A 19,839-nucleotide genomic window follows, 5' to 3' on the forward strand; every position below is an offset into this window, starting at 1 on the left:
ATTATGTCACATTTCTGAGGTTCAGGCTTCAGATTGTAATATGGGGAATGATAATAACACCCCTTCATGGAGTTGTTGTGAGGCTGACTATCATGGGGTAGGTTATGGTTAGAACCATACTGCATAGTACCAATGCTACACCCTGTCTACTTTCTTTGGCAGTTTGCTAAACCAGACCTGGCGAGGGAAAAGCCATCAGCAGGTGGATGGCAGGACAGAGAGGGTGAACAATAGCTGATATCCCAATTCCAGTGAGGACTCAGATTACTTCCACAGCTCTGTAAACTGCCACACACCTAGCCCCGCTTTGGGAAGCAATCTAGTATGGACAATCAGAGCTTTCTCTTCTAGAAACTGAGAGTGTTTCCACTGGTCGAATCCAATTTATGTGCACATGGACCAGTGTCCAGATGCCAAGAAGGAGCCTGAGCCCTCCTTGAATCCCCTTTCCTATACTTAATGAGAAATTGAGGTCAGGGAGACTAAGTGATTCCTCACGGTCATGGTTAATGCCAGGACAGGGCCCTCTACTGAGTCACAGATCTCTTGTGCAATGATAAAGCCCTCTGATTGGCAGCTTAGACAATGGAAACAGGCTTGGGTTTGAATCCCAGCTCTTCCACTGATGAGTAGCATAAGTTTGGGGTCTATAAATCAGTTTCTTCACCTGTAAAATAAATGTCATCATAATACACAAACATGAAAGCATTCAATAAGCATGTTGTTGTTTGTTATCATTAATAGATGCAAGGAAAAGAGCCCACGAGAAACCAGGGCTGGTCTTAATGCCAAGCTTCAGCATTATCTGTCTTCTTGTTCCCAAGACTCATCATCTCACAGAGCTAACTGAGATTTAGGCAGGCTGTCCTGGCTTTAGACCATAATACTTTCATTTGTTTTTATTAAATATGTAATACCTACAGTAGGTACCTATATACCCACCACTCAAGAAATAGGACACTGGCATTGCCATTGAAGCCCTGTGTGCCCCTTCACTCCAATCCCACTCCTTGGTAACCATTTTCCTGAACTTTACATTTATCGTTCCCTGCCTTGGTTTGACTATATCTGTACATGTCATAAATTATATGAGTTAGTTTTACATGTCTTTAACCTTAATATAACTGTAATCATGCTAGATGATCTTTTTAACTTGTCTTTATTCCTTAAATTATTTTTGTTATTTATCCATACTAATGCAATTGTAGCTCACTCATTTTTCACTGTGTAATAATACTCCATTGCATGAATATGCCACAACTAATCTATTCATTCTCTTGTTGATAGGAAATTGGGTTATTTTATTTTCTATTAGAAATGGTGCTTCAATGACAATTCTTGTGCATGACCTTGATGTACATGGAATACTCTTCATGCTCAGTTACGTCTATGGCCCATGCTGTGTCATAGGTAAGTATGTCATTACACCTGCTTATATTTTTATCCACAGTGTATAGGAGTTCTCAGTTTCTTTAAAGTTGAGATTATCCATTTTTCATCTGTTAATCTGGTGATTAATCTATCACATGTAGATTGAGACATGGCACAGTGAGCATAGATATGCTGTTCTGGCATGATATGTTGTTCACGTGCTGCGGAAACCATGTTTTGTGATCTCATTCCTTTTATAAGTATTGGTTAAGACTCATTGTCCTCTATTTCCATGCTTGCACTGACCTCGGTGGGAAACTGGTTACACCTGCTGAATGGTTGGGGCCGCCTGGAACATTGTGGCTGTCACGCTACACACCACATGGGGCAACGTGTCCAGTCTGAAAAAGTAGACTCTCATTCTTATCATGTCAGACTAAATACAGTAAAAAGAAGAAAGACAAGTGGCTGTAAAAAGAAAAAGCAGAAGTGTAACTCTGGCCCCCAGTCTTTTTCTCTGGGGAAAATAAGAAGTTGCCAGCCCAGGTGCTGAGCAGAGTTTTGGTTGAGAGAAAAATCAAGTGGCTGATGGGTGTACTTTACCATTATTTGGAAGGAACAAGCTGATTATCATCATTCCATTCAGTGAAGCTTGGTTTTCCTGATCCTTAATGACATTACATGTGTCTTCATCATCCTAGACTACTGGTTTCAGTTAGGAACTCTGGGAAGAGGGTGGGAGGAGTTTTGGAGCTTCTTCAGGACACACTGCAAGAATATTGAGCTGTTTGGGGAAAATAAATGATTGCAAGAGACAAGTGCTCTCATTTTTCTTACGAAGATTGTCTGCCTTCTTGCTAGACTGGCCAATTCGGTGGCTTGGCCAAGCAGAAGGGCCCTACCCTTCAATAGCTCTGAGGACTCAGCTCCTAAACATCTGGTCGAACTAGAAATTCAGATGTAGTACATGAATGTGAATAATGGAGATGTGCCTGGAGAAATACAGAACCTCTGCACAAAGGTGAGGCACAGGAGGGAAGAAATCCATCTACTGCTTCCACCTCTGCCATTGCTACTGCTACTGCTCTGGCACCCCCACCTCTGCCTCCCTCCTCCTTCTCTTCCTTTTGTCTTCTCTCCTTTGTCTCTTCCTCCTCTACCTTGGGTCTGTGACAGGAGAATTACTTGGGAGCCCTCTACTTTGTCCTTTCTGTGTATTCTTTAGACTGGGGAGAGGACTGGTCACCTGGATAATTGTGGGAAATGTGTGCCTACTCACAAAGGTGAGCAGGGCATTCCTGCTGGCTACAGGAGAGTGTGCCTAGGTATAAAAGGAATGGTCCCTCTCATTTCCTTCTTCCCTGACCCTAATCTGCCTTCTGCTCTCTAAATGACAAACATACCAGAGGTTTTCAGAACAGGTCAAAGGAATAGTCAAGTCTTCCAGAAGGGAAGTGGGCCGCTCTGGTGGGTCAGCCCCTGCAGGTGTGCTTCCCTCCTCCCTGGTCCTCGCCTCACCTGCTGTGCTTGGGATGCCCTTACTGCTCCCAGGTCTGCACTCCACTGGGTCTGGTGAGCAGAAGATAGCGAGCAGTGGGTGAGGGCAGAAGGGGACAAAGGCAGTGAGGAGAGTGGCACCCTGTTTCTCAGGGAACTTCCAAATGGCCTGATGTCAGACTTGCATTGTTGGGAGGTGGTTAGATTTGTTCTCAGCTGACATTTGGGTACATCCTGGTTTTGTTTGCAAGCATCTGGCTATCAGCATAACTCCTGACTCCACCAATCTGATAAGGAGGACACACATCTTATGATGGAGAGCCTCTCCCCTTTTCCAGATCACCTATTTCCACCTGACCTAGGGAATTGTCCATCCCATTTTAGATAGATCTTCAGGAAAAGAAAACTCTCATTCTCTGAGGTGACTGTTTCCTGAGTACACTATGCCACTGACAACTCTGATATTTACTTTAAAAATATTTGGAAGGTGGAAGGGATAAGCAGAACAATATAAAAATGCCATTTTCATATAACTTCCATCTTTAAGTGGAAAAGTTTACCCATGAGTTTATGCAAATGAGCATAAAGTTCCAAAGAAACCTTCAGATGGAATGGATTATTCTGCTTTTTCTTGAGCCCAGGAAGCTGCTGGGGACAGCATGACACCTGCTGAAAATAGGACTAGATGTGTTCAAGACAACAGGAAGTAGTGACCAGCAGAGCTTGCCCTGACCTGGTTACAAATCTGGTTATAAAAGAAAGCAGCTGGAAAGAAATTTGCATGTCCAATAGGTTTCACTATTAAAGTTTACACAACGTGGAGTAGTCAGCCAAGCTGGCTGGCTCCCTAGATCACATGATTATATAGAAACATGAAACTTAGCTATGTGTTCGAGCAAGTTTTACTTCTCCCTGGTGCAAGGGTGTTTGCCAGCAGCCTGCACTCTCAGAAATCAGACTCAAGTGACTGGGGCCCTTGAGATCAAAGGTTTATCATGCTACTCCCTAGGAGGGCCAGAGACTGCTGACGTTACCACTGGACGGTTATTTGTGGCTCTTATCATCACCAAAAAGAATGGACAAGCTTAATAAAATAACTGTCCCTGCCAGTCAAAAGTTGAGGTAAGACTCTCCCCAATCAATACTTTTTTTTCCTTCTCCTTCTCCTTCTGCTTTTTCCCAATGATCTTTCTGCATCTCGGAAAAACTGAAATCCTAGAATACTTTCTAGTTCTAAGGCAGTGATGGCAATTGCTATAGGGAAGTGGGCAGGATTTTTAAAGAAGTGTGTAGGAATAAGTGGGTTTGTTCTAGTTGGCTGTTGCCAATAATAAAGTGTAAAGCTCTGGAGAGAAAATAAAAAGAAATGTAAAAAGTTTAAATTCTACAAAAGGTCAGCTTTCAGAGTCTGAATACAGCAAGCTTTTGCTAAGGAATAGTCTAATCTGGTCCTCAACAATTTCATTATAGGTTGCTATGTAATGTGAAGGGTTGTTGTAATCATGTTATTAATTTACTTTGTGTGTGTATATCACAAGTGTTTTGGGAGATTGGGTCTGTTTTTCTCATGTCCTTATGTCAGTGTAACAATTATCTATAAAAATCCACTTAGAACAAATAAACCAGAAATGACCCCGGGCAAAAATCAAAAAACTTCTTTGATCTATGGAAAAGTTAACATCCCAAATTTTGAGTTTGAAAGTCTTCTTTTTGTCTCATTGTAAGGGCACCATGGTTTTTGGAGACTGGGACTTTTAAAATGTTCAATGACTGTTTTATATTCCAACTACCATTTGAACTTCAGTTTTTCACAGGTGTGACTTGTGTAGCAAGTAAGTTATTACAAATATCAAGGAACTAAAATTTTCGAGACCAAATTTAAGAGAAATTAGCCTGGCATTGGCAGGACAGACCTTCATAGTTAGAATATGGGCCGTGTGCCTGGCAGGTGCGTGGTAAATGCAGTTGGAAGTGAACTTGATGTGAAATCAGTAGGCGGTATCGCAAGGTCAGCCATTTTGAGGGCATGTTGTTGGGTGTCTGTGTCTGATCTGCAGGGACAGGGGACAAGAAGGCACTCTGTCAAGCCCTTGGTCTCAAGTTCCCTCATGGTAGGGGGGCTGGGAAAACCATGGAAGTAGTAATATAAGAAAGAAATTAGGGTAGCTGGAGAAGGTTTCAGGGAGAAGGTGCTTGCTTCAAGAGCTAGGCTTTGAAAATATCTTCTATTCGGTTGGTTGCCTTTTTGTTTTGTTGGTGGTTTCTTTTGCTGAGCAGAAGCTTTTTAGTTAGATATACAGATCATGTATCACAGACTTGAACACTTGAAAGCTACATAATCTTATTAACCGATGTCATCCCAATAAGTTTAATTTTAGAAAAGAGAGCTAGGCTTTGAGAGATAGGTGAAAGAACAGTAGAAGGAAAGCGTTATGTGCTGGGAGGGAGGAAATACAGGAGCTGACACGTGGAACTGGACTTCGGAAGGGTCCATTGTGAGATGATGAGAGTTTTCTGCCCAGCAGGGACAGCAAAGTAGGGCGTGCGGGACCAGAAGTTCCCGAAAAGGCTGGATGCATCGGGTGGGGCCAGATTACAAAGGACAGTGAGGACAAGGTCGGAGAATGGGTTACACTGTTAGAGGTGTCATACCAGCAAACTTATGGGAAGCTGGCAGGATGGACTGGAGGGGGGTGGCAACTGGAGGCAGGGAGACTCAGTAGGTGGGGCAGTTAAGTAAGCTAAGCATATAGTGTTGCATGCCTGGATTTGGGGCACAGCAGTGAGAAGGAAAAGGGAAGAAGAGGTAGGAAAGACATGCCAAAGAAACTAACAAGGACTGGATCTTAGGGCTTCTCTCAAATGAGAAGAAGGGTTTTCAAAGGTCCTTCTCAGAGATATTACATAACCTGGAGCTATACTAAGTCTTAGAACCTCTTTCAGGAAATACAAGTGGGAATTTAAAGAAAGGCAATAGAACCTAAATCACTTGATGATCCCTCCCTCTGGGACAAAGTCCAGCTTGATCATAGAGCGGTCATAGGTAATATACACCCATAGATTATGGGGTAGAAAAACAAAATTATATTGTGGATAATCATACACTACACTCATCGGCTTAGGCAGAAATAACTTTTTTTTCCACTTGGTTACTCAGTTGTCTTTACAGAATTGGCAAAATGTGCACTGTCAACATGGAACTTTTGAAAGAAATGAAATTGTAAGCACAATGGACTTAAAGCACCATCTTACATCTTTTTCTGTAATTACATGGGAGAATGAGAAATAGGTAAATGAAATACTTGATCCCTGTGATTTAAATCCTCTGTCCCAACACCAGTTCAAAAGGTTGCCTAACTGTGCAATTATTTGGCACCAGATGACAATATAAGTGGCGAGTTGTGTATATACACTCTTAGGATTATCAGTTTATATGAGACTTTGCTTAAATTCTTAGCCACAAACTTATAAAGATAGTGAGTATCTATCAAGGGTGGCTAAAAGGGATGACCCTGATCTAGGAGCTATATTCCCAGGGCTGAAAAAAACTGGAGCGGAAGGAGTGACCAGGAAGGAAGGAAAAGCAGAATCAGCCATGGAAAGGAGGGAAGGCAGGATTGGAAGGAAACAAGGGATCCTCAAAATGAAGGAGAAAGAGAAGGTTCCTTGATGAACACCTTTGGGGATCAGTATCACCCTGAGACTGTGCTGTGGAAGAACTGAGGAAGGTGAGGTGGCTAAGTTATAATGATATCATCAGAAACCCAGCTAAGACCTGGGTTCTCAATCCTTCCACAGTAAACATTCCTATGGTCATAAAAAGTTTACACTTCTAGGTAAACATTTCAAAATTTACAATCCTGATTACGTTGACTATGTTCTTTTCAAGTTAGTGAAACTAGTTTGAAAAGGAAATTTTATATTTTGTACTTTTAATAACCTCCTAGAGACTCATCATCTGTGCTTTTGTATTTTTCTTTGCAGCACCTGCAAACACGTGTTCACTTATTTTTACAAATGCAAAGGGTCTTGGACATGAGTCTGGTTAAGCCAAGTCTTCCCAGTCCTTATCTTATTGGTTAAAGATTACAGTAGTTTTCAGTCAAACTGACACATATGTAACTTTAGGTACATGTATTTAATCTCCCTGGTCCCAGTTTCTTTTCTGCAACTGATAAGACAGAGATACTAACAGTATCAATCTCATATGGCTGCTGAAAGGATTAAATAAATTATTTTGTGAAGCAGTGACACTCAGTGAATCTGGCACATTGTAATATTGGATTTTAAAATGGTAGTTTTAAAATTATATTTAATTAATATCAATATTATTATTCTTGTTAAATCCATAGGATGCAATTGATTTTCTGAACATAAACATGGGACTTTACATTAATCATGGATAAATGTCATGTTAGTTTCAGTTCTCCTTTCTGGCTATTTTGGTGATTTTACCTGTTGATTCTGACATGTGTGGCATTAAGCTTTGCATGGACTGTTGGTGTGACAAACACCCCTCCTCCGCCTTAATCTAAGAGGCTATGAAACTGTTGAGCATGACAGAGACCTGTCATGGGTGTCTGGGATTAATGCTAGGACTCTCACTTGGAGATCTGATTTAACAAATGCTGGGATATGACTTCTCTTCTCAGGTCATGGAATTCTCAGTTGGAGTTTCTAGTTACTTGACATACCAATTTCTGAAGAAACAAATTCACCTTCTTTTCACCTTTCTGGCACTAGTACCCTCTCTGGTCCTCCTTGTTTCTGTCAATAGTATCATCATCAACCCAAAGTCATCCTTCTCTCTGCACCTCCACTCACCTACCACACCCGAGAGTCTTTCCTTTATGATGCCTCCATATATGCCCTTATCTTCCTTTTCTACCACAGCATCTGGATAGAATTTCATCTCCCCTGTGTCGCACATCTACAAAACAAGGAGTTTGGGCCAGACAATTCCCAAAGTCCCTCTCAACTCTGTGTGATCCTTTAAGCATGGAGACCATGCTTAACATTTGTTACATTTTCTAACATTGTTATTTTATCCCATGACTCTCAGGAAATATTTCCTGAATGAATTATCCATGTATTTGAGACAAGCTGTTTTCAAACTCTTTTCTTATTATGTTGAAACTGCCCACCTCTGAACACTGGGGCCAGAGAAGGATTCTAGAAAGCATCCAGATAAGATTATCCAGAAGGATAATCAGATAAGATTATCAGATAAGAGCATCAGATAAGATTATCCTGATGTATTTACAAGGACAATGCAATTGGAGCCCAAAAGGGCTGAACTCCAATCGCCAGTTACTAACCATGGGTCCTGAGGAAGTCACTCAGCTTCTCTAAGCCTCAGTTTCCTCAATTGTCAAATAAAACTAGAGATGTCCTCCTCATAGGCTTGTTGTGAAGACCAAATAAAATAACATGGACTGAAATATACTTATAATATTTGTCCAGGGGCTCACAGTGGATAGAGCAAGTCTTGAGTACACACATGTCAGGGAGCATCTCTCCTCTCCTTCTTTATAAGCTTAGGTTAGAGACCAGTGCTGATGTGGGAAGGCAAAAAGGAGGCACCACTTCTGATGATAGAGATCCGATAGGCTTCCATTCTCCTCACATTATGTCATCTGAGAATCCTCTTAGCTGGGCCATCTTGTGTCACACAGATGGATGGACTACGCAGACGAAGCCTCTTTGTCCTTATGGAAAAGCTACCCAGGAGCCACATTATGAGATATTTGCTCTGTGTGTGTGGATCTCAGAATCATCAGCTAAGAAAACTCATGGCACTCTTTCTCACCCATGGCTGTGCCAGGAAAATCTACACCAAAGTCCACATATCCAAGGCACGCACTCTCCTGAATCCAATGATCACCTATGTGCCATGTCTGAACAAGTCCTTCCTCTATGCAACCGATCTCCAAATGGGCTATGATGCAATTAATTAGGTTTCCAAGAACTGAACCACAATTACATTCCACCCCTGCCTCCCACATCACTGGATTAGAGGAGACTAGGCTGGTACCAAATGCTTCAGACACACATTTACAGACAATCTCTTGGTGCCCCCCCCACCCCCGCCCTACACACACAGATGACTAACCTCTTCTGTAGAATTTACTAGTTTGGTTCATTTTCAAAGAGGATCTAACTATTGCCCTTATGCAATGACATCAAAGAATCTAGCCTTGTTAAAGAATACAGTTTAGAAAAAAAAGAGAAAGTAAATGACAGCTTGTTATAGGGAAATTAAAATACTGGATGGCTTTCTTTGGCTTTTTAATAAATCCTAGACTTAGCTGCATCATTTAGATGAGTGGTTCTCTACCAGGGTCAATTTTGTCCTCTAGGGGACATTTGATTGCCACAATTGGGGAGGGAGGTGCTATAGGCACCTAGTAGTAGATGCCAGGGGTGCTTCTAAACATCCTTCATTGTATAGAGCAGTCCTCATCGCAAAGGATTATCTGGCCCCAAATGTCAATAGTGCTAATGTTGAAAAACTCTGATTCAGACCAAGAAGCACATATCCATTTGCATATTTTATAGTGACAGTGTGTACTTAAAATTTAGAATATAATATATGCAACTTTGCAATTGATGCATCCTCTGCTCACTGGACTGATTTTCCTCGGTCAGGGATAGTTTGAGTGAAGGGTTGCCAAGGAAAAGGGCTAGAAGTACTTGGGCCTATATTTTAATGGTTTGTTGTTGTTTTGGTGTGTTTTTTTAAAAAAAAATACTTTGTGTCTAACAAAACTAGATTCCATGAACTGCATGCACCATTGAGGTACATGTTGTTCTCTCCTGGGTAGGGAAATGGGAGCAGGAAAAAATTTCCAGATATAAGATCCTCCTGGAATAGTCTCTGTTTCTACCTCTGTAAGTAGACTTAGTTTCTTTGAGGGGAAAACCTCAGAGCTGGGATAGAAAGTGACAACATAGCTACTAAAAAGTCCAAGGGCTCACAGATCTGACCCAATGGCCAAATTCTGGACAGAGGCAGACATTTTGTTCTTGTCCTGGAGCAGCTTGTATTGCCTTGAGATCCATGGGTGGAACAGTGCCTGATAAAGACAAATCAAGGCGTGGAGGGGAGATAATAGGTATTTGTTTGTCTATCCTTTAACATCTTCTCCATCACATTTGAAGACTCTGCAGCTGTGTCTGTGAGGAACGAATTTGGAATAACCTTTTCATCAGCTGGGATAGTTTCAACTGCAGTATTCACCCTCTGGGTCTCCCGGGGGCCAATGATCTATATTTTGTGAAAATGATGGATGGGTTTTGAGGGTGCAGCTTAAAAAACACATACGCTTATTCCAGTTCTATTATAAAGCAATCCTCTATCTCCCCCTATGCCATTCCCCATGACTTCCTAAGTTGGTATCGATCTTATCCAGATGTCAGAAAACAGTTTTCCTGATTCTCTTGCGCTATCAGGAATGTGAGGGATGCAGGCTGGCGTGGGGCTGCTGTCTGATGTAATGTCAGATGCTCCAGGCTCCTGGTTAATCCCAGATTCTGCCTCCAAGCTAAAGGGGCTTCAGTACTCTTGGCAACTGTAGAAATGGCCTTGCCCTTACCCAGACAGCTGAGGGCTGTCTGCTCCCAAAGAGCTCCTCCCACAGGCTCACCTTCTCCTACCTGTCCCACCCTACCTCCCTTCCGAAAGGGCATCTGTGGGCAGCTACACCCACAGGCTTATTTTTAACTCCAATGTTTTTATAACCCTTTCTGGTCTAGGCCCCCAAACAAGCCATTTTCCTTCAGTCCAGCATGGCTGTTTCAGTGCTAATTTCAAAAGTAAGGCAAGGAAGCCAGCTTCAGGGACATGTACCTCCTTGGTGAGTCATGCTTCTCCATTAGCCACTTTCCTGAGAAAGGAACTCATAACCCCTGCCTCCCCCAGACTAGCTGGGGCCACAGACCTGCTCCATTCAGACAGCATCCCTTCCCACAGGCAGCAGGGGCCACTGAGCTCCCGGGTAACGTGGCTGTGCACTCACACAGGGCCCGTGTGCCAAGAGCCCCATTCTGGAGTTAATGCCGTGCTGTCACAGTCTTGAAACTCTGCATAATACTCAACAAGGGGCCCTGCATTTTCATAGCACACCGGCCCCAGAAATTACGGAGCCAGTGCTGGCCACAGGTTCCATGAGCCATGAGGCTGAGCCTGCTCCCCCTACAATGCGTAGGGACATGGACATCAATGGAGAAGCCCCTACCCAGATCATAGAGGTTTACCTGCCAAGGACTGAGGAGCCATCTCTTCTGCCCCTTTATTTCTCAGGTAAGAAAGCCAAGGCCCGGAGAGGTGAGGTTACCTGTTCAAGCTCGCACCAACAGAGCCGGTTCTAGAACTACACCTTAATGTTTGCCAGCCAGGAAGATGAGCAGGCCACACCCTCCTCCCCACCCCCCGGCCCGTGTCATTTACTGGCCAATTAAACATTCCAACTTAGTCTGGATTCTAAAATTTTACCAGACATTTTTTTTTAAATTAAAAGGCAACTAATTTACTAGTCAGAATCCCCAGTGAAGCCCTACCCAATCATGCTGTCAGTATTTCAGGCTTTTACATGTTTCCACGTCCAAACTTGAATCTCACGCTTACTCAGACGTGTTTGATGTACAGTTTTAAAGAATTCTCCCACTGGCCAGGTGCTAAATTTAGGTCTCTTCCAGGTATCTTATTATGTTGAGACTAGCACCTCTGCAGTTGCCTTCTCTTTTTACCCCTTCTTTCTCTTTTAAAAAAAAATTTTAAATGAATTTATTAGGGTGACATTGGCTCATAAGACCATATAGGTTGCAAAGTGTACAACTCAAGAAAACATCATCTACACACTGCATTGTGTGCCCATTGCCTCAAGCAAAGTCTCTTTCTGTTCCCATTCTCCCCCTCCCCTTTGCCCACTGGCCCCTCAACCCCCTTTCCCTCTGGCTAACACCACATTATTGCCTGTGTATATGTGCTATATATATATATGGTGTGTTTTTTTCTTAATCCCTTCACCTTCTTTCATGTAGCCTCCCAAACCCTTTCCCCTCTGACAGCTGTCTGATCAGCAATTCACGGCTTCATTCATTCATCCCTCATTCTTTCCTTTCTTCCATGAAGAGACATTTACTGAGCATTTACTGTACAGTGAGCACTGATCTGGTCATTGCCTTTGAGGACCGCAAAGTCCATTGGGAAGAAAGACATTTAATCAAGTAATCCCAATAAAGAATTGTTGGGAGAGGCAGTCGCCTGCGTGCAGTATTTCAAAGCCCCACTCAACCACGTAAGAATGGGCCTTGGGCCTGGAATACTTCCTTACCAAGAGATAAGGCGTTCTTGCAGGCTGTGCCAAGCTTATCACCTTGTTTGAGACTATCCTTCCCTGTTTCAGGCTCAAGGAGTGCTCCTGTTCCTTTGTTCTGCTTAGGCACGTATGGCAATGGCCCTCAGGCACACCACGGCCTTTCAGGAGAGAGGGTTACCTGAGGCCAAATGGCTGCAGGCAGGTGGGGTTAGCCACATGGGACCATTGCACACCACTGATGTTGATTTTGCTCTATCTCTTCTCCCTGTGAGTAAAGCATTGTTCCATCTGAATAAATAAATGAATAAAATAACGAATGTTCCCACAATAATGAACACGAATGTAACCTGAAAATGACTTATAAGGAGCAGAGTTGGTCTTAGGTGTGGACTGAGTGTACAGGACCAATGTGGTATAATTTAAGAAGTGTTCAGAGAGGTGTATTTGCTGTTCTGGAAAGAATATGAGCTTTGGAATCAGGCAGACCTAGGTTTGGGTACTTGCTCTGTACCTACTAGCTCATTTGAAAATGTCTTTTTTAGCCTCAGCTTTACCAACTGGAAAATGGGAATGATAATATATACCATAATGGGTGTGTTGTAACAGTAACTACGTTGACTAGAGAGAGAGCTCAGTGAGTGTCCCCCTTAAATCCTCCTAGCCTGGGCTTTCCTGATGCCCTGAATTGTGTCATTAGCAAGGCATCCAGTTGGATAAGGCAGTGTCTCTGATTCTTGGGTCAGAATTAGACAGCACTAAGTGTAACAGGCTCAAGCATTAGTGTTATCTGTCACTAACACCCAGGCAGGAATCAATGATCTGAGCCAGCTCAGACGGAGGTGGCTCCATCAACAGTTGTTAGCTGAAAGAATGGAACATTGTTCAAGAAAGTGGTGATAAGAAAGAAGGAAAGGTCAGAGCAGGGAGGCAACACCTACGTAAAGGAATTCCCAGGGAGGCCATGACGAAGGGTGCTTGGACGAGGATTAGAGTTCAAAGTCAGAAGAAATGTCCTCCCATGTTCAATTTTTTGTTGTTGCTGTTTACTTGACAACTTTACTTGTTCAAAGTGTAAAACGTTGCAGAAGGAAGAATAATCTTTCAAGCACATAAAGCATGTTAATGTCCATATTTAATACTGAACAGGAAAGAAACTGTCATTTTATTTTAGTGCAAATAAATACTGGAGAATCAAATACAAACATGAGAAATGTACTTCCAAAAAAAAAAAAAAAAAAAAAGGAACATGGAAAATGGGATACTAAGTCATTGGAAAACTATATGTGACTATGTTGCCCTTTAAACGGCCTCTTTAGCCTGTTCAGGGGCAAAGTTCTCTTTTTACAATGGAAAGACTTTTGATTTCACATCGTTTCCACATTCAAAGATCATCACGGTTGCCAAGTCAATCCCAGATGATTGGGCCTAACATACCTGTTGAATTCTGAAGACAACCTCTTAACAGAATTAAAACAAAAACTATTCATGTAAATACCTCAACAGTTGATTGAAAAAGAATCTGCTTCAAAATTGCTAAAGACTGCTTTATGTGTATGAGGTTTCCTTCCGGGGTGATGAACGTGTTCTGTGACTAGGTGGTGGCAGTGATTGTACAGCATTGTAAATGACTAAATGCCCCTGAGTTGTATACTTTGAAATGGTTGAAATGGTGAATTTTATATTGTGTGTATTTTACCACAATTAAAAAAATTGATATTGAAATTATTTTCCATATTTACTTAAAATAGTATATTTAAGGGACCCATGATCATATTCTTATTTGACCAATTATTGTTTCAAATTTTTTAAAAAATATATTATCGATAAACATTTCTGAATGTTTTTTAATAATTAAAAGCTTCCTTCCACTTCAATCCCTACACATCATGTTCTCCAATATCCTTTTTGTTGCTGTTAGTCCTCACCTGAGGATATTTTTCCATTGATTTTTTTTTAGAGAGAGTGGAAATAAGAGGGAAAGACACACAGAGAGAAACATCGATGTGAGAGAGACACATCAATTGGTTGCTTCCCACACATGCCCTGACCAGAGCCAGGGATGGAGTCTGCAACCGAGGTACATGCCCTTGACTGGAATCGAACCCAGAACCCTTCAGTCCACAAGCCGATGCTCTATCCACTGAGCCAAACCGGCCAAGGCCCCTAATACCCTTTTATGTAGAACCCAGTGAAATGAGCTCAACTGAGTCCATTTTTTCCAGTACATGGGAAATACCATTCCATACTATTTACTCCCTGAAAACACCTTAGCTGTGCAAATGGATGCCCAGACGAGTGGGTATCAATATTATAGTGTACCATGTACACACAGCTAATACTCATTTTTCCCCCTTAGGTTATGCTCAAAGTCTTAAAACATATTCATTTTCTAGAAGTACATAGGATTACATCCTAGAATTTTCTGAAACCTGATTAGAATTATTTGTCATTTGGTATTACAAATCTGAGAATCAGATTATGGAAGATAATGGATCTCCTTTTCCCAAGCCCCTCCCTGCTGCATGCGTGGGTAAGAGCAAGAACCAAAAAGGTTTACTCAGTGTGAAGAGGAAGGAAAGCAAGCCAGCCCTTCAGGACCCAGTGGCTCCTGCCCATAAAACCAGGGACAGGGAAAGCCGGAAAACTTGTGTCACATCAAATGAAATCTTCTAAGAACTTTTAAAAGCTAATATAGCATGGTTTCCTTGTCATCTTATCGGTTCAGGGGGATGTGTCCCATGCCTAGCTGCCTCTGATAGGGTAAAGCATGCCAGGATTTTTTTTTAAGGATTCAGGGATTTAGTAGAATCATCCCTACTCATGGTTATGCCCAGTCAGCCCAGTTTCTGTCTGCTTATAACCCAGATCAGCAGTTCGGAAGCGCCAAAGACTACCACAAAATATTTGCAAATCTCAGATGGGGAAAAAAAGAAATGGTAGAGTGTCTGGAAAAACTTGCAAATTACTTTCCCCATTTAATAGGTGGTTAGTAAGACAACCCAGGCTGTGAGATGCTTATGTGCAACGTGCACACATTTCTTCCACCAGCATTCCTAGGTTGTCTTTCTGACCAGTGTTGTCGAGAAAGGACACACGAGGCTGTGGCATCAGGCCTCCTTCCAGCTTTCAGCCTCTACTTCTGATCATGTTCCCATGCCAGAGAGCTCGTGCCACAGTCCCTCCTGCCACCTGCCTGCACCACCATCTCTCTTTCCCCCTCCTCCTGTCATCGGTCCCTTCCTCTTTTCTCTCTGCCCCTCCCTAAAGACTGCAACAAACCCTAAGATCCCATGCTCCCCTCCAGCAACAAGTCTGACCTTGGGGACCAGGCAAGGCAGTAGCAGGGGTACATGTGTCCCCAGTAAAAGTACTTGGCTATGCCGAAACCGGTTTGGCTCAATGGATAGAGCGTCGGCCTGTGGACTGAAGGGTCCCGGGTTCGATTCCGGTCAAGGGCATGTACCTCGGTTGCGGGCACATCCCCAGTGGGAGGTGTGCAGGAGGCAGCTGATGGACGTTTCTCTCTCATTGATGTTTCTAGCTCTCTATCCCTCTCCCTTCCTCTCTGTAAAAAATCAATAAAATATATTAAAAAAAAAAAAAAAAAAAGTACTTGGCTGGCAGAGGGACTAGATGCCTCCTGCAGGGACAGAGAGGAAGGTCCCAAAGAGGCACTTGGTGCAGCTGGTCACCTGCCCTGGTGAGGGACCAAGTTGAAACAAGTTAGCAGGTGACACCCAGGGGTGGTTGAGAGCACAGGTCCTGGTGTCAGATCGCCTGATTTTGAGTCCCATCTCTGTCGTTTGCTAGGTGAAGGACCTGGGGGGAATTACTTAACTTCCTGGAGCAAATTTTTCTCATCTATGAAACTGGGATAATCACAGCAATGTGCTCAAACAATGTGTATGTGAATACACTACTGAACTGTACACGTAAAAATAGCTAAGGTGGTAAATCTTACGTTATGTGGTTATTTTTTATCCCAGTCTTTAAAGTGGGGATAATTATAGGACCTACCTATAATTGTGAGGGCTAAATGAGATAATGCCTGCAGAGTACCTGGCACATAATCCATGCTCAGTAAGTGCTGGCATTCACTGTTGCTGCTGTTGATTAACTGAGTCTGACTGGAGTGGCTTCTTGGGCTCTGACTGTGACTGTGGCTCTGGGCTGTGGAAGAAATCCCTGCCATGGAAAAGCTGATCCTCTAGCGGCAGACTGCAGCCATGTGCGGAAAGGGAAAAAACAGGGTATGATGGAAAGAGCTGGGGGAATCCTCAGCTATTCATCTTGGGCAATGGCAACATTTCCCTACAGTACAGTTTCCTCCCTTTCAAGAAGGGAGGTTGACCCAGGACATTCCTTAAGTCTGCCGCACCGCCAAATTTCTGTGACTACCTGAGTGACAGGCAAAATGAGGAGCAGGCTCTCAAAGCTGTGTGATCTGAGACAAGCGTGAGGACCTCGCTGGGCCTCAGCACCTGCATCTGTGAATGGCATTGGGGGTGCCAACTCTGCCTTGGGAGGCTGCCCCGGATTACTGCCCATGGAAGGGACCGTCGAAACTTCTGTGCCGGCTCCACCGTGGCCTCGCGGTCCAGATGGAAGCAGACTTGGCTGCTTACTTTGAAAAGCTAAATATAACATCAATAAAGTCACAGCGAGGCCAGGCTGGGGGAAGTGGGGCGCGAGGAAGTTGGGCAGGAGGCTATGAAAAGAGCAGAGGGGGAGCTGGCGATAGGACAAGTTCTGCTGCATGCAAATAACAGCTTAGTCACTACAAAGTGCCATTCTGTTTCAAAATGACGGATGGTGGCAGAGACTTCAGCTTTGAGACAGAAATTACCCAAAGGAAGGTATTTTGTGTGAATCACCCTTCTCTCCTTATACCTGTCCCCTGATTTCACACAAGTCACAAGGTTTTAGTCAGGGACCTCCCTCCTGCCTTACAGTCCAAGAGGGCAAGATCTGTGCTGAGCTTAGCTCTGCGCCCTGCATGTGCCTTGCTCGGTGCGCATTCACTGAGTTTGGAATAAATAACAAACACATGTCTTGTGTAAAACAAATAATAACCTTAAGCTTTAAGGGGAGCCCCCCAAAATCAGTAAATCAAGATAAACAATATAGGGTGTCCCAAAAAATGTATATAAACTTTGTACAATTTTTAATTCCAATGAGTTAAACCTGAAAAGGAAGAAACATCAATTGAGTTATCAGGAAAAAGTGTATATATTTTTTGGGGACACCCTGTATTTAGTATAATATTTTAAAAATCAAAATTAATACCAAAAAAAAAAAAAATCCCTGATGAAGAAGATATTGACATTTTAAATGAAGACAGGACTAGCCCTGGCTGGGTAGATCAGTTGGTTAGAGTGTCATCTCAGTATGCCAAGGTTGCAGGTTCCATCCCTGGATAGGGCACATACAGGAATCAACCAATGAATGCATAAATAAGTGGAACAACAAATTGATGTCTCTCTCTCTCTCTCTCTCTCTCTCTCTCTCTCTCTCTCTCTCTCTCACTAAAAATCCATAAAAACGTATCCTTGGGTGAGGATTTAAACAAAACTGAAGGTGGGATTAGTACTGCTGATTTATTTTGCCTTAGGCCCCAATATGGCACTGTGTCCAGGCAAATGTCTCTTTGAGAGCTGTTGGCCTTGTGGCCATCAAGTGTTTCTTCTGCCCAGATGAGGCTTGAAAGGACACTCCTAACATTATCCCAGTGCTTTTGCTATCCCATGGCCCTGGCTTGGGCTGGGGCCCAGGAGAGCTGCCTTCATACTGATCTCCCAGCCAGCAGTGTCCCCATGCCTAGGCCTTCCCGGGAATCCATTCTTCTCCCCAGTCAGGACCCACCCCTGAGCAAAGGTCTCTGCAAGGGCTTCCCACCGCTTATAAACCCCATCTCCTGGGCCTAACACAGACCTTAACTCCTTGCACCCCAAGCTTAAATTTTTACTATACCCCTTCCTCTAATACCCCAATTTTTGCCACTCTCAACTTCTCACTAGACCCCAACACCCCAGACAATCTCACCTCTGAGCCTTTGTACTTGCTGTTCCACTACCAGGCTGCTGTTCCTCACCCTTTTGCCTGGTGAATTTCTATTTTGCATGAGGATCCAGCTCCCAGGTCTCTTCATCTTAAAACCTTAAATCAGTTATCCCCTTCTTAGGATCCTCCCAGCTCTCTGATCTTCCCTGTTCTCAGCAAAGAATTATGAGTAGTTTTCACTTGTTACCTATCTGGATCATCTGACTTTTTAAAAATTAGCTTGTATTACTTTCACAAACTAAAGAAATAAAACTAGTTTCAGTTTAGGACCCCCTCACCCCCCCCCCAAAAAAAAACAGTTTAAGATATAAGGTACAAAAGATGTCACATGAACCAAATAATATTTTACAAATTGCTATTAGACTGGAGATTAAATGACCAATAACTAGTGCTACTGATTCAAGGTACATAAAAATAAAACTTAAAGCTGTGAAAGACCCAAGGTTAAGATTTGGGGATGAAGAAGGAGGAGGGAGTTCCCTGCTCTTTTTGTTTACAAAGAGTTGCTGTAATATGAGACCTTCTTTAATCCTAAATCCAGATTAAACAATGATTTTCTTATTGTAATAAGTACTAACAGCGGGCGGGGGGGAAGATACTCTGTAGTAACTACGTACTATCTCCCGATAGTTCCATGTGGGTACTGGAACTATGGGAAATGCTTTGTAAAGTATATGATTGTCTAACCACTATGCTGCACACCTGAAACTAATGCAAAATAATACTGAATGGAAAAAGAAAAAAGAAAAGGAAAATCCCTAAAATAATTAGAATTTAAAGGCTTTTTCTTAAAAAAAAAATTAAATAATCTATAATAATAAAAGCATAATATGTAAATCGACCCAACGGCTGAAGAGCGGAACGACCGTCCAGACGACCTTCTGGATGACCATCTGGATGACCTTCCGGACGAAGCCAGGGCAGCGAGGGCCGAGGCAGCAGGGGCTTCGAACGCCTACTCTTGCATGAATTTCGTGCATCGGGCCTCTAGTAAAGAAATAAACAGGGATTTTTCTCTGATTAACATTACTTTGCATCCCACCTTTTCTGGAAAGACAGTGAAAAAATATCCTAAAACCTGCCTTTTTATGGTCATCTGTGAATGCACTAAAGAGCTAAAAGGAAACAAGATGTTTTCTGATCCTTATTTATTTTTACTAAATTTTAAAAGCTACACTTCTCACAGATGATACCACATTTTAAATCATCTCCTGCATTTAATAAAAATATTGGGAAGGTATTATAAAATACTGTCAATTTTCTTCAATTATTCTTTGATGATGCCTTCCCAGTGCCCCGTGGCCCTCGTGGAGCTGTGTCCTGCCAGCCCGTCCTTCCTGGACTTGTTCTGACCCCCACCCCCATCCCTGGGGCTGTTCTCAGCCTACAAACCACCTTCTGAAGTGTAGTAAGCATCTATGGATGCCTGTCCAGCTTGTGTGCTCTTAGCCAGTGGCTCGTCCCTGGGGAATCTACAAAGAACTCCCATTCTGATAACACTGCCAGTGGTTCTCAACCTTGGCCACACACTGGAATCACCTGGAAGCAAAACTCATTGAAGAAGGCTAGGCTCCTGGGGCAGAGTCCCCGC

The 19,839-nt window shown here is 42.9% G+C and overlaps 1 protein-coding gene across 1 annotated transcript in view; it reads left to right on the forward strand.

The window, feature by feature from the left end:
• Nucleotides 1–3,757: 3,757 nt before the first annotated feature.
• The window catches only part of BLNK (B cell linker), a 71,632-nt gene continuing 55,550 nt past the window's right edge, over nucleotides 3,758–19,839 (forward strand). The window contains exon 1 of the mRNA XM_080688402.1: nucleotides 3,758–3,990. Coding sequence (XP_080544528.1) covers nucleotides 3,944–3,990 — 47 coding nt within the window. The 5' untranslated portion in view covers nucleotides 3,758–3,943. The remainder of the gene's footprint in view (nucleotides 3,991–19,839) is intronic.

The sequence above is a fragment of the Plecotus auritus genome, assembly GCF_963455305.1.
Source record: "Plecotus auritus genome assembly, chromosome: 9".
NCBI classification, from domain to species: domain Eukaryota; kingdom Metazoa; phylum Chordata; class Mammalia; order Chiroptera; family Vespertilionidae; genus Plecotus; species Plecotus auritus.